This window comes from Polistes dominula, unplaced genomic scaffold (genome assembly GCF_049000335.1).
Source record: "Polistes dominula isolate Pdom_NZ unplaced genomic scaffold, Pdom_raw_medaka contig_78, whole genome shotgun sequence".
Lineage (NCBI taxonomy): Eukaryota > Metazoa > Arthropoda > Insecta > Hymenoptera > Vespidae > Polistes > Polistes dominula.
In genome coordinates, this window is record NW_028301042.1 from 426313 (window position 1) to 440535 (window position 14223).

A 14223-nucleotide genomic window follows, 5' to 3' on the forward strand; every position below is an offset into this window, starting at 1 on the left:
AAGCAATGTGTAAAATGATTGTTTGATCTACATAATTTTTTAATATAATCACAGATAAAGTTTTTCTTTGACTCCCTAATGAATAAAAATACGATTTGCTAATCGTAGATTTCAAATTAGGCGAATTGTCAAAGAAAATATAATTAATATATCATTTCTTATTTTTATGTTTTTTTTTTCCAAATAAATAATTGATTTTATAAATTATATTCTATTACTTAACACACAGTGATATACAGTACGTGTAAGTATTAGTAAATAATAATTAAAAAAAGAAAAAAAAAACAAAAAAACTAAAATAATATTCTAATTTAATACTCTGTGTGTTCTCAGTGCAGTAGGAAATTAATACAGGAATGGGAATTACAATTTTTTTAACTAGGATTATTTGTTAAAAAAAAAAGAAAAATCATGAAATTGTAAATCTTAGAAATTGTTTTAAATTTTACATAAATGAATTTTAAATATCTGGAAAAAATTTAATTTAATTTTGAAAATGAACATTTTTGATCTAACTGAGTGAGAATTTTTCAATCCCATTTCTGTATTATTTAGAATTAATTATAAGCAATAAAATAAATCTATAATATTAAACACATAAATCGTTCACTGTAAAAAATAATGATCGTCAATTCTCTTTTACAAACAACTTCCTTCGTTGATTTTTATTTTGATTGATTTATTTTTTTTTCTTTTTCTTACGTTTTACGAAGCTTAATCAAGTTTCAATTATGAAACATGATTTAACGCTGGCGTTAATAAATAAAATAAAATACAAAAAATCTAGCACAAATATTGTCGTTAATGTTATCGAATTTTTTTGTATAGTCGAGAAAAATGCAATAAATAAATAAATAAATAAATACATATATTGTAAAATATCAATTGTACAATATAAAAACCGCATACCACGAGAGATATTTGAAATAAAAAAAAAAAAAAAAACAAACAAAAAATAAATGTGATTGATATAAATCGATATGAAATAAAAAAGCCAAAAAAAAAAAAACGTGCATCGAAATTCTTCATCTTTTGTTTTGTTTTTGCAAACGTTACATAAAAAAAAAAAAAAAAATGTGAAAATATTTTCTACACGTCAAATTAATCTACACACATAACCAAACTACATATACATATATATATTATATATTAATTAATAATTAAATTATACAATAACATTACAAATAATATATATATAAAAAAAACACCCCCTTTTGGAAAGATTTAATTTTTTTTTTTTAACAATGATTTGATACACAATGTTGAAAATATTCAAACTAATTAACAATTTGATCTTGATCCTACCAATATTATTTCAATTAACAACAAGCAAACCTTTTATCAATTCGTACAATAATATTACCAAGTAAGTAATTAAATAATATAATATGTTAAATAAATAATTCATTGTTTTTAATTTTTATATTTATATATTTAGGATCAATCAAGAACTTAATAACAATAATAATAATCATTTGAACAATGACGATGAACAAATGTTTATACTGTTCAATAAAACTTTGGATTATTTAATACCACGACGTCGTTTATTGGACAATCATAATTCACATAATTATTCTAAACTTAAAGATACTCAACAAAATAATATTTCTATTAATACCAATGAGAATTATTTTTCAACGTCAACATGGACGTCAGATTTAACCAATGTTACTGCCAATACAGAATATTTGTCTAATTTACCAATGATCTATGAAGATTCAACGCATGTTAGAAGAAAAAGAAATGCATTGGAAGATGAAAATCGTTCAAAGTTTGACGATGAACATGAAACTGATGAAAAACTTAACGATAAACGTTCATCGTCATTGTCATCGTCATTGTCATCGTCATCATCTGATAACGATGAAAGTGTGGATCAAAATTCGAATGTAGACAAATCTGAAAATGATGAACTCGAAGATTACAACGAAGAATCCAATGAAAATGAAACTGATGATCAAGAAAATGTGGTACAATCGAAAGATACAAAAGTGAAACGTGAAAGTTCTGATTACGATTACGTTGATGATCAAGATAAATCATCGTCAAATGATGTTAGAGTTAAACGTGACGAAACTAAACAAACCAATGATAAAACCATGGTCAAACTTGACAATGAAAATACTAAAAATACCGAATTAATATCGTCTAATAAGAATGACGATGATAAAAGTAAAGAATCAGAAGAGAAGAAGGATGATATGACGGATGAGAAAAAATTAACGAAAGAGGAAGATGAAAATGACGATTATGAGAAACGTGTTGAGGAAAAGATCAAACGTAAAATCGATTCGATCAAGGAAGAAATCAAAAGGGAAATCGAAAGGAAACGTAGGGATCGTCAAATAGAAAAAAACAATGCAAAATTTGATGAAATTCAGAACAAAGATGATGAAGAAGAAGAAGAAGAAGAAGAACAGGAGAATATAAATGACAACATTTCTTCTAATGTTGAAGATAAAAAAGTCATTGCCAAAAGATCGTCAGAAATTGTTAATAGACCTAAAAGAAGAAGGGAAAGAAGAATAAGAAGCAGAAGAAGAGGAAGAAGAAGAAGAAGAAGAAGAATATCAAATGACAATGATAAAATCATTAATCGTTTGGAAGAAATTGAAGGTGTTGATAATCTCAATGACGATGAATATCGAATTGCCAATTTCGTGCCATTGCACGAAAGTAATATTAAAAAACGATTTGCACCTGTTGTTGTTGTTGAAAGATCTATCAAAGACGATGAATCGATGAAAAATCAAATGTCTATGAACAAAGTACCTATTAAAAAAGGGAAAAGGTACGGCAAATGTTTATCGTTAAAAATGACAACGACATGAGACGTAAAAGGAAGAAGAAGAAGAAGAAGAAAAAAGAAAAAATCGATAATCTGGATGAAAAACGTGACGAAGATGATTTAACGATGTTTGATAGAAATTTACTTCGTAAAAATCGACAAAATGAAGAAGATAAAATAATTGACGATGATAATAAGAAGGTAAGAATTAAAAGGGCTAACGAAAGATTGATTACTTTTGAATACAGGCCGCAAAATATCGAAGACGAGGAAAATGACGAAGGCAATGAATTTGGTGACGATAATGTTGAAGATAGAACATCCAATTTGAAAGATCGTAATAGTAATTCGTTGATTGAGGATCAAGAAGATAAAGAAAATCAACGAGCTAATTTTCTATTCCCTGGAATTTCATTTCAATCGTAATATTTTCTTCATTAGTTTATTGTTTTTGTCTTTTTTTAATATCTAATTTATCGTTGCACGATCATTTATTTCACTCTACGATCGGTTAACAAGAAATTCTCGTTATCAACGTGAGAAATAAGTAAAATAAAACAAAACAAAACGAAAAAAAAGGTTAAAACTATTATCTTTTTCGATTAAAGAGCCAATCCGATTTGAGAGCTTTGGCATCATCATCATCATCATCATCATCGTCAGCGAGGGATTCGAATCGACGATTAATTACGGATTACAACGAAGCTTTTGGTGGTCTTCAAAGTCTTCGGGATAATCCTAATGGAGCTTTGACTCGATTTAAAAGGATCAAACGTGTTCTACAAAATTCACGAACTTTACATAAAAATAAACTATCCAACTGATACACGAACATTGTATAAAAAAAAAAAAAAAAAAAAAAAAGACAAAAAGAAAAAGTAACATATACATTATTTAATTTAGATATAAAAATTATTATTTCAATTAATATTTAAATAATATCTGTAATATCTAAGAACTAGTAGAAACTTTAATAATAATAATAATAAAATAAATTCTTATATAATTTATTATCTTAATATATATAAATTACGTGTCACGTTTGTTTGTCCACAATGGACTCCTAAACTACTGAACCGATTTTAATAAAAATTTTCCTAACTGTGTGCAGTTTCATCCAACTTGAAAGATAGGATAGTTTATATCTCAATTTATAATTGATAATAATAATAATAATAATAATTAAATATAAGAATAAAATATAGAGGTTTTACGGGCAAATACACATAGAAACACGACTATATAGATGTTTTAAGATTTAATAATGAATGTACGATTAAACACAAAGAAGACACATAGATCGTTTAACCCTTGTGCGCTTACATTATGGTTTTTAAAGGGAGGAATCGGGCGGGTTTGGGCCGAAAGGGAACTGGGATCGTAGGATTCAAAGGGAAGAAGTTTTTTTTCTTTTCTTTTCTTTCTTTTTTTTTTTATAAATCATTCTTATCATTCGAATGATACAATTTTCGTCAATCACATATATCTTTCTCCATTTTTCTTGTTCTTTCTTTCATTATTATATAATTATTATTTATTTATTTATTTTTTTGTTTGTTTCTTTTACTTTCTCTATCTCTCTTTCTCTCTCTCTTTCACTTTCACCATTTCTTTCTATCGCTTGTTCCTAAATTTTATACAACAATATGAAACAATTATTTACAATGATAGGTATTGCAGTAAGAAGAGGAGTTGATTTTTTTTTTATCTTTTCTTTTAACATTAGTTTAAGACTAAATGCTTATGTGTGTATATATATATATATATATGTGTGTGTGTGTATATGTGTGTTTATGTGTGTGTTCGTAGAGAAGAATTATTTATACATAATTGAAGAAATTGAAGCGATCGAGATCGAAAATTTGTTTAAAGTGTCGTACGAATAAAAAGTTAAAATGGAGATGACAAATGAAAAATTTTGATAAAAAAATTGTTATGTTTCGTATTGTGATAGAAATGAAAAAGAAAATTATTATGATTATTGTTTTTGATAATTGTTTATTTAATTATTTCGAGCTCGATCGCATGATGAGCAGGCCCTGTGTACGAGTCGATATTAAATTTAATGATTCGTACGGTACGATGATTACGTTTTATTCTTAATTATTAAAGATTTGTTTGTTTGTTTTTTTTTTTAATTAATTAATTAATTCATTCATTCATTAGATTCATTAGATAAACGCGAAACCGAATTCGAGTATTTTCCTTTTCTCTCGATTTGTATTTTTGTTTTTGTTTTTCGTTTTCGTTTTCGTTTTCGTTTTCGTTTTCGTTTTCCTTCTTTTGTGTTTTTGGTTGAGAGTTTCTTTTTTTTATAATTTTTAAGTAATTCTTTTTTTTTTTTGTTTTTTTTTTTTAAACGTCAATCGAATCATCAGTCTGGCAAAGGCTCGTTGCTACAACGTTTTGTGAGGCACCGAATTTTCTCTCTTGTTTCTTCTTCTTCTTTTTATTTTATTCATGATTTTTTGTCAGAAAAAAAAAATAAAAAATAAAAAAAAACAATCAATAAAAGTGTTCTCGATCTCGTTCGTAAAAATTTCTATGTGTCTCGAAAGAGAAAAAAGTTTTTAACTTTTTTGTTTATTTAGAAAAATCGATGTCTGAGAAATATGGTGTTCGCAATAATATAATACAACAACGTAACGATATTACATAATAAATGTTTGTTCTTATACAGATGTATATAGATTAATATATACATATACATATATATATATATTATTAATAATAATAGATAGCTTATTTATACCACAATAATTTGGCTATTTACAAATCGTATGTACAAGTTTCATTTTCTTCATTTTCCATTTTATTTTATTTTATTTTATTTTTTTTTTTTTGATTTGTCTAATTATTTCTTAGACCAGGGGTCTGCAACCTGCGGCTCGCGAGCCACTCGCGGCTCTTTAGTTAAAAGAATTTAGTAAAAAACAAAAGAAACATTTAAAAATCGTTCTGAAATGCGAGTACTATTTATTATGTTGGTAAGAAAAAAAATTTGGTGGCTCTTGAAATCTTTGAAATTTTGTAAATTATAATTATTGACTCTTCCGATTCAAAAGGTTGCCGACCCCTGTCTTAGACTTAATCTGAGATTAGACGAAATTATTGATGTTAATATATGTGTAAATGTAATGTAACGTGTGTGTGTATGTGTGTGTATTTTTGTCTTCCTCTCTTTCTTTTACATATTCGTTTGTAGACAGCAACTTTAATACATTTCAAGATGGCTGACAAATTTCAAAATCGAATGAAGTTTTATCAAAAACGTGTGTACGTATACGTCATGTTGATTTTAACAAAAAAAAAAAAATGGAGAGAAAGAAAGAGAGAAAGAGAAATAAAGCGACAATCTATTTTTTTTTTTTTTATTAACAAAATAAAAAAGGTAGTTTTTTTTTTGTTGATTAGTATATGTATTCTACTGTAACAACCGGAATTTCAAGTCGAAAAATCTTATATAGCACAGTCGTTTTATTATTTAGAAGATGTGTTTATTTATTTATTTATTTATTTATAATATGTTTTGTTTATGCAAAAGAATTTTTTTATTTTTATTAATTATTTTTCTCATATGATTCCTCTCATTTTATTTGTCAGCAAATATTTTACTCTTTTACCCGACCGGACACACTCGTTTTTCTTCTTTTTTCATTTTATTTCATTTTTTTGTCTCGATAGGCTCTCGTAAATTATTATTATTAAATATTTAAGTACTAATTGTGTAAGATATTTTTTTTTTTTTGCTTATTTTTAAAATTACACGATCATCTGAGTTTCTAATATTTCATTTCTCTTTTTTTTTTTTTTTACTTCTTCTTCTTCTTCTTCTTCTTCTTTTAATTATTCATCTTTGTCTTCATTTTCTTCCTCGTTTGTTTCTACCATTATTATTATTATTATTATTACTATTAAATAATGTAATGTATATTGATTAAAAATGAATTCTTAAGATCTAAGGCGAATATTTAATACCGCACTTTGGCACCATTTTCAAAACCATACTCTCGATTTTTGAAAAAAAAAAATAACAACAACAATTCTTTGACATATATGAAAAACAAAATGTATTACAACAAGTTATATTAGGTGTTTCGGAAAGTTGTTTCGTTTTTTGCTGACGTAATAACGGCGTTAGTTGATGCAAATCGACAAATAGTAACACATGAGTTAGATGAGAGATTAAATTGATCAAATTCAACTATTTATGACCCACTTGAAAAGGTTTAAGTTTAACGTCGAAGCCAAAATTGTGTCTTCATTTTTACAAAATTAAAACAAAAACGACTTTCCTAATCATCTAATAATTTTATAGCTATATAACAAGAGGACGTATGTATGTATTATACTATAATAGAAGGTACATGTGTGTGATAATCGTTATCGATCGTTTTTAAGAATAGTTTTTTTTGTTTGTTTGTTTTTCTTTTTTTTTTTTTTTGTAAAATTTTCGATCATTCTCATTCAAATTTAATTGAATTGCAATCACGTATGATTCAACGATTCTTTAAAAAAGCGTAATTGCTACATATATATATATTTTACGATCAAATATGAACAATTCGGTATTTTAAATAGTATGTAAATTAGTATAAATGTATGTATGAATAATTTTACATACGTAAATTTGAAAAACTTTAAACAGTAAATGGTGAACGTTTTGAAGATGCTGACTGATAAAGTTTTGTCCAGATTTTACACAGATTGAAAAATTAACAATCGTTTTAATCAAAATTCAATGATACAAGTATAAAAATAAAAGAAAAATAGAAAAGGATCAAATAGGACAATAATATATATATATTAATAATAATAATAATAATAATAATAATAATAATAATAATAGACGTGGATATTTTTCGATAATTCGAAGATAAATTACAAAGTTTTTTTTCGTACAAAGATTAATAATAATATACAAAGTGTACATTAAAACTATGACGAGGATTAAAACGGTTTATAAATTTTATTTATAATATTTATATATATATATATATATATATATATATATATATGCATTTAAATAAACTATATATCGCGAATCTTGAACATTGATGACAATGGCAAAAAAAATATGTTGGAAAAATGAATAAAAATAGGAAGAGGAGGAGGAGGAAAAAAACATCACAGTGTATGTGTGAAAATTATTTACAATTGTTTAACGAGTCTTCATTTAAAACCCGACTTACACATATATATATATATATGTTTTCTTTCATTTGAATATTTGAAATTACATTAGAAAGCTACGAGTGTCAAAGATGTTTCGATTTAAATGTTTCTTTTTCCTATTAATTAATTTTATTTATTTGTTGTTATTAAAGTAATAATATTATAATAATAATAATTAAAAGAAAAAAAGAAAAAGTGGTAAAAGATCGACCATATCTTTCGATATTTTCGCACAATTGTCTCCCCCCCCCCCCGCCCCTCCCCATTATTTGAATAATTTTGTGTATTATTATCAAATTTACAAAAACTTACTATAGATAACTAAAGTCTAATAATATATTACGACGATTATTTAATTAATTAATTAATTATTTATTATCAATTGCAAATTGTCTATATATATATATATATATTTAATTTATTATAATAATTAATACGAGCATAACTCGATCCGGTCGGTCTTTTTATAAATACGTTTTATTTTTCTTTTTCCTTTTTGTTTATTTCGTTTCTCAGACTTTCTCTTCTATAGCGTTTTATTAATTATTATTTTAATTATTATTATTATTATTATTTGTTTGTTTTTTTTTTTCTTTAAGGTGTGTCACAAAAGTGGTAAACAAACTTTTATTACACCGATAAAAATTCGAAGGTATTAACGTTGCGATATAATAGATTTCTTTCCTACTAAAACACCACACGCAGTCCGTATATATAGATATACTTATTTAATATACAAGGTGTTTTTTTAATATATAAAAGAATCCACTTTATGATTTAACATAAGTGATAAAAAAAAACATTTATAAGTGTTTAACAAGATTCTCAAAAAACAACTTTCATCGTAAGTGTTTTTTTTATAAATCTCCATTATTTCTATTAAAAACAATAATTATTATAATAAATATACATAGAATTATACTTATACAATTAGTTTAACAAATATTCTGTATTTTAATATTATTTTCAATCTCTCACTTTAACAATTATCGTTCGAATTAAATTATTTTTTGCAATTGCATTAATTTGAAAGATCAACTAAATGAATGAATTCAAAATTTAATCACCCTGTATATTAATATATATATATATATTTATGTTATTTAGTTCTATTTTATGGTGTTTTTATGTACACACAGCCTGCGAGCTCATTTTCATTTGTATTTTAATTGAATATTTTCTTAAATTTATTAATGAAGAGACGATGATTATTATCGAGAAGAATTAGGTTCATTCATTTATCAATTACATAGAACGAATTATTATGTATTGTACGTACGTATGTATGTATTTTATGTATGTGTGTATAATGTGTAATTTTTACATGTAAGCTTTGTCATCATTTCATTTTATTACATATGTATTATTACACTGTTGTTTGTAGTTGTAGCTGTAGTTGTAGTTGTTGTTGCTGCTGCTGTTGCTGTTGCATCGATTATCCTAAATTCCACTTAATGAATTGTTTGTTTCGTTTTAATTCATTTGTTAATTATTTAGTCAATGTGTATTACAAAGTATAGCATATTACTTTCAAAAAACAATTGACAACCACCATCATTACGGGAAAACACGTTTATTAAATACGTGTTTTGTTCTTTTTAAATCTATTAAAGTTAATTTATTTTATTTTATTTTATTTAATTTAATTAATTAATTTATTTATTTCGCTAATAGTCGTGTCGCAGAATATTTTATTTTATTTTATTTTATACGTTTTATTATTATTATTATTATTATTATTAATTATTTTTATTGCAAAACGAACAGAGCAAGGGAAAAATGTGTATTTGTTTTTGTATGTGTATGTATGTAGTACGTGTATAGAAAGTTAAAATGTTTTTTTATTTTTTATTTCTTAAGGAAGCTGCGAATGATCATTTTTAAATTTATTTGACTTTTCATGATCATTCTGATTCAGGTTTTCTTTTTTTTTCCTTTTTTTTTTTCAAATCGAGACATCGGGTTACATTCTTTTTCGTTCATTTTTTTTTTCTTTTGTTTATTTTTTTTCTTTTTTCATTTTTGTCATTTAAAATTTAAAGATAAAACAATTTAAACAGAAAATTATTCAGTCACGTTAACAACATTAAAAATCACTTGGTAATGTATAATATATAATATATATATATCTATATATGTAACTCATTTGTTTAATAATATACATATAATAATAATAATAATAATGTGTATGTATATACATATACATATATATATATTTTTTTAATGTAAATTTATATACATATATTCATATACGTACGAGTGTGCGCACGCGCGTTCAATAAAAAGAGAACAAAAGAAAAAATGTTTTTTTTTTTCACTATTCTCGCAATATCAATTAAAATTTATCGGCAATTTTTCATAAAAAATATTTAAAATAAAATAAAAAAACAAACAAAAAGATAAACAACAACAAAGTAGTAGGTTTCTCTTTCTTTTTTTCTTTTTTTCTTCTCTTTCTCTCTTTCACGTGTATATAATATGTGTGTGTGTGTGTGTGTGTGTGTATGTATATGTATAATATTTATATATGTCTTCTTTATGCGTCTTCTTCTTTAAGTACTCCTCTTATTTTTTTATTATATTTTTTGTTTTTAATTTTTAATTTTAATTTTAATTTTAATATATATATATATATATATGTATCTTATTTTGTCGAAGGAGTTGAAATTGTAAAATTGAGAGCAACGTTTAACTACTAAACAAGCCTGTTTTGATCGATCCTATATCTTCGAATGAATGAGTACATTCATTCATTCATTCATTCATTTATTAGTTCGTTCACTTGATTTGACAATACATTTATGTACATGTATTCTTAAGTTTTCATTGTATTTCATAATCATTTCGAATATTTTTAACCAGTTAAGCGTGTTTTACGACAATATCCGCAAAGTGGTCTTTTCCCGTTTGATATACCGACCAATATTTTGTGCGCCGTTCAATCCTCCTTTCCCATGTGTGCCACGTGACCAACCCATCTTAATCGGCCTGATTTTACGACGTTGATAATGTCCGGTTTGTTGTACAATTGATGTACTATAACTCTGTGTGTACATTTTACTAACAAAATTGTTCATTTTCTAAAATAATAGTCGTCTTTTTGACTATCCAATATTTTAAACAGCGCCACCACTTATGCTCTGTGTTTGACGACTATATCCGACATCGCTTGATTACCGCGACACACACCAGAGCGCGTGCAACTCTCTGTCGCACAGATTCGCGTCACACTTAACTGGTTAAAACACATTTATTTTTCATATTTTTTTCTTCATATATTTCTATATACATGTATTTTTAAATACGTATACATAGATGTATAATATTGAACGAATGTGTACGAACGAACGAACGAATGAACAAACGAACGAACGAACGAACGAACGAACAAACGAACGAACAAACGAATGAATAAATGAATGAATTTGTTGTTTAATTAATAATAAATTCATTTTTCATTATTTTTTTCTGTTTCTTCTTTTCTTTTTTTTTCAGACAATGATTAGAAACATCATCACTAGTAATCGCATACGATAAAAGCATGTATAAATCAGTAAAGGTATTATTTATCTTTTGTGCTTTTTTCTTGGTTTTTTTTTTTCTTTTCTTTTTTTTTTTTCTTTTTTCTTCAGAGATCATCTCATACATGATACACAATGTACAAAGTAGTATAAAATAAAAAAAGGATTAATAAAGAGATATTATCATATTATCATTATCATTATTATTTTACTTTTTTTTTTATTATTAATTATTATTATTATTAATTTTTTTATCTTCTTCTTCTTCTTCTTCTTCATCTTCATCTTCGATCAATGATGTATCACGAATCACGTATTCGTTGATATGTTTACATTGAAATTTTTTCAAGCTTCTTAATTTATTATATAATTTTTTTGTTTATTTTTTTTTATTCTTATATAGGATGACGATAATAATAAATTGCTTCTATTTTTTTTTCCTTATCTCTCTCTCTTTCTTTTTCTCTATCCTTTTTTTTCTGGCCACAATTAGAATTATTTAATTATTAATTATTATTATTATTTTTCTTTTATTAATAATAGATTTCATATATATATATATTTATATATAATTCTTTATTCTTTATTTTTTCTTTTTCAATGGAAACATTTCAACGTTGTTTTTTTTTTTCTTTTTTTTAATTATTCGCAGTGTCTTCTTATAAAGAGCTTATTTAATTTAATGTTTAATTTTTTGATCGCGACACCAAGAGACAGAATTAGTTTTGTCCTACTTTTTTTAATAAATCGGCCAAGCCACCAGTGTTGTGTATTTTCTCTTTCTTTCTTTCTTTCTTTCTTTCTCTCTTTCTATTTTTTCTGTTATTTTATTTTTTTTTTTTAAATTTATTTTTGAAATATCTCTGAGACTTGGTTTGAGCTTTTTAGAGCCGATCTAACCTAAAGTGTGCTTCTGCACTGGGATCAGATATCACCACGGTTGGGTCTGTGAGCATTTGTAAACCATCAACGTCGATTTGACCCAAGCCCTGTCTAAGGGCATCGTCCGTTGGAAATAGTTCTGGATCGAAATCGCTCATCATTGCCGTTCCTAGATCTTTCACAAATTCTGGATTGGTCAGGTCATCCGCTCCAGAAAAATCTAAACAAATTTAGCAATTTTTTGGGGTTTTGTTTGTTTTTTTTAATTATTAATATTTTTATATTCATAGTAGTATTATACATGTGTGTAACATATCTAAAGTATTAATAATTGTATCATTAAATGTTTATTTATTCTGTTAATGTTTATTTACTTGTTTTAAAAATTAGAATAAATTTAAGTGAGAAGAATAATTAAATATAATATTTAAAAGATTTATCAAAATATGAATTTACCTGTGAGTATGATCGTAGGTGTATTTGGCGTTTGTGGAGTCAATTGTTGTGCCGTCGTAGATGACGTGTTCGTTGGTTGATAACCCACTTGGGGATTCGGGCTATAATATCCACCATCTCCGCTGCCTAAATCACCGCCGACGTTAATCATGTCGTTCTGTAACATAATAAACAATTAATACAATAATTGCAATGATAAAAACAACAGTCTCTACCACACATACACACACACAAAACCAAAAACCAAAAGATATTTGACATTTCATTTGACAAAACAAAGATTCTACTTTAATCGAATTAATATTAAAAAATGACAATGTTATATAATAATAATTTCTAATAATGTAATGTTTGTTTAACACTCACCTGTGAATAACTCGTCGTGTGATTAGGCGAACTAATGTAACTTCCAATCGTGTTAGCAGAGACAGGTGTGTCCATCTAAATCAAACAGAAAGAAAAAAAAACCGAACCTTATTGAACCTTAACGTTTATTGCACAAAAAGGAAACATAATAATTTATAACAAATATACAAATATAATCCTTTAGAGTATACACCATGAAAAACTTACACACCATAATACAATTCAATCATTTTCTAATCTCATGTAAGTTTTCTATAATCAATTGATTTATACTTAAAGGATTACCTTGTGTGTGTGTTTCTCTCATTTTTTTGTTTTTCCAATTAAATAAATTAAACTTAAACGATAGATCGGATCGATTGAAGGAAAAGGATAATTACCACCAAAAAAAAAAAAAAAACAAAAAAAATAATAATAATAAATACAAGACAACAGATGAGGGAAAAGGTTCTTGTCACCTCAATCTGCGTTGTCCAGGTGCAACCAAGTTCCATGAGCTGCTGTGCGAATTTCGGCCAATCCTGACGAATGCAGGTAACAGATAAACACCAAGGATTTTTTTTAACAACCACCGTTAAACTAACAACCATCCCCTTCCCCTTCCCCACCACTTTATTTAATCATTATTATGAAATTATTAAAATTGATTTCATTGTTTTTTACACTTCTTGTTTATGGACAACCCATTTTATTAGGATAATTAGATTTTCAGGATCGACATTTGTTTGGTTTATACGTAAACATGTATTCACACGCATACACACACGTGGATTGTTTAAATAATAATAATAATAATAAAAAAGTAATATAAACTTACCATCGTGAATTGTTCAAAGTCTTGTTGAAGTGCAGCAGCTTGTGCTTGGTTGATGACGTAACTGTTTTGATCTATTCCATCCGAGGTTAGGGTCGGTGGACCAGGATGTCCTGTTGGACTTGGCGGAGCTGATGGATTATTGCTATAACTTAATGGACTCCCCTTGAAATAGAAAAACCAATAGAAAATAATGAAATTTATTTATTTACCATTAA

General features: G+C 25.9%; 2 protein-coding genes across 19 annotated transcripts in view; one reads left to right on the forward strand and one right to left on the reverse strand.

The window, feature by feature from the left end:
* The first annotated feature begins 44 nt into the window (after positions 1-44).
* On the forward strand, positions 45-7904 carry LOC149031714 (uncharacterized). The gene is given in 3 exon segments (XM_089174957.1): positions 45-1366; positions 1439-2778; positions 2781-7904. Coding segments are annotated over 3 exon segments (1884 nt in total). The 5' UTR covers positions 45-1259; the 3' UTR covers positions 3218-7904.
* Positions 4035-14223, reverse strand: part of Crtc (CREB-regulated transcription coactivator) — a 41932-nt gene continuing 31743 nt past the window's right edge. For 17 of the 18 annotated variants that reach the window (XM_015321655.2, XM_015321654.2, XM_015321653.2 and 14 more), the window contains 5 exons: positions 14009-14170; positions 13650-13712; positions 13192-13266; positions 12826-12982; positions 4035-12589 (listed from right to left, as the gene is read on the reverse strand). In XM_015321655.2, coding sequence (XP_015177141.2) covers positions 12372-12589; positions 12826-12982; positions 13192-13266; positions 13650-13712; positions 14009-14170 — 675 coding nt within the window. In that variant the 3' untranslated portion in view covers positions 4035-12371. The remainder of the gene's footprint in view (positions 12590-12825; positions 12983-13191; positions 13267-13649; positions 13713-14008; positions 14171-14223) is intronic. The other variant, XM_015321659.2, reaches the window with a different exon arrangement.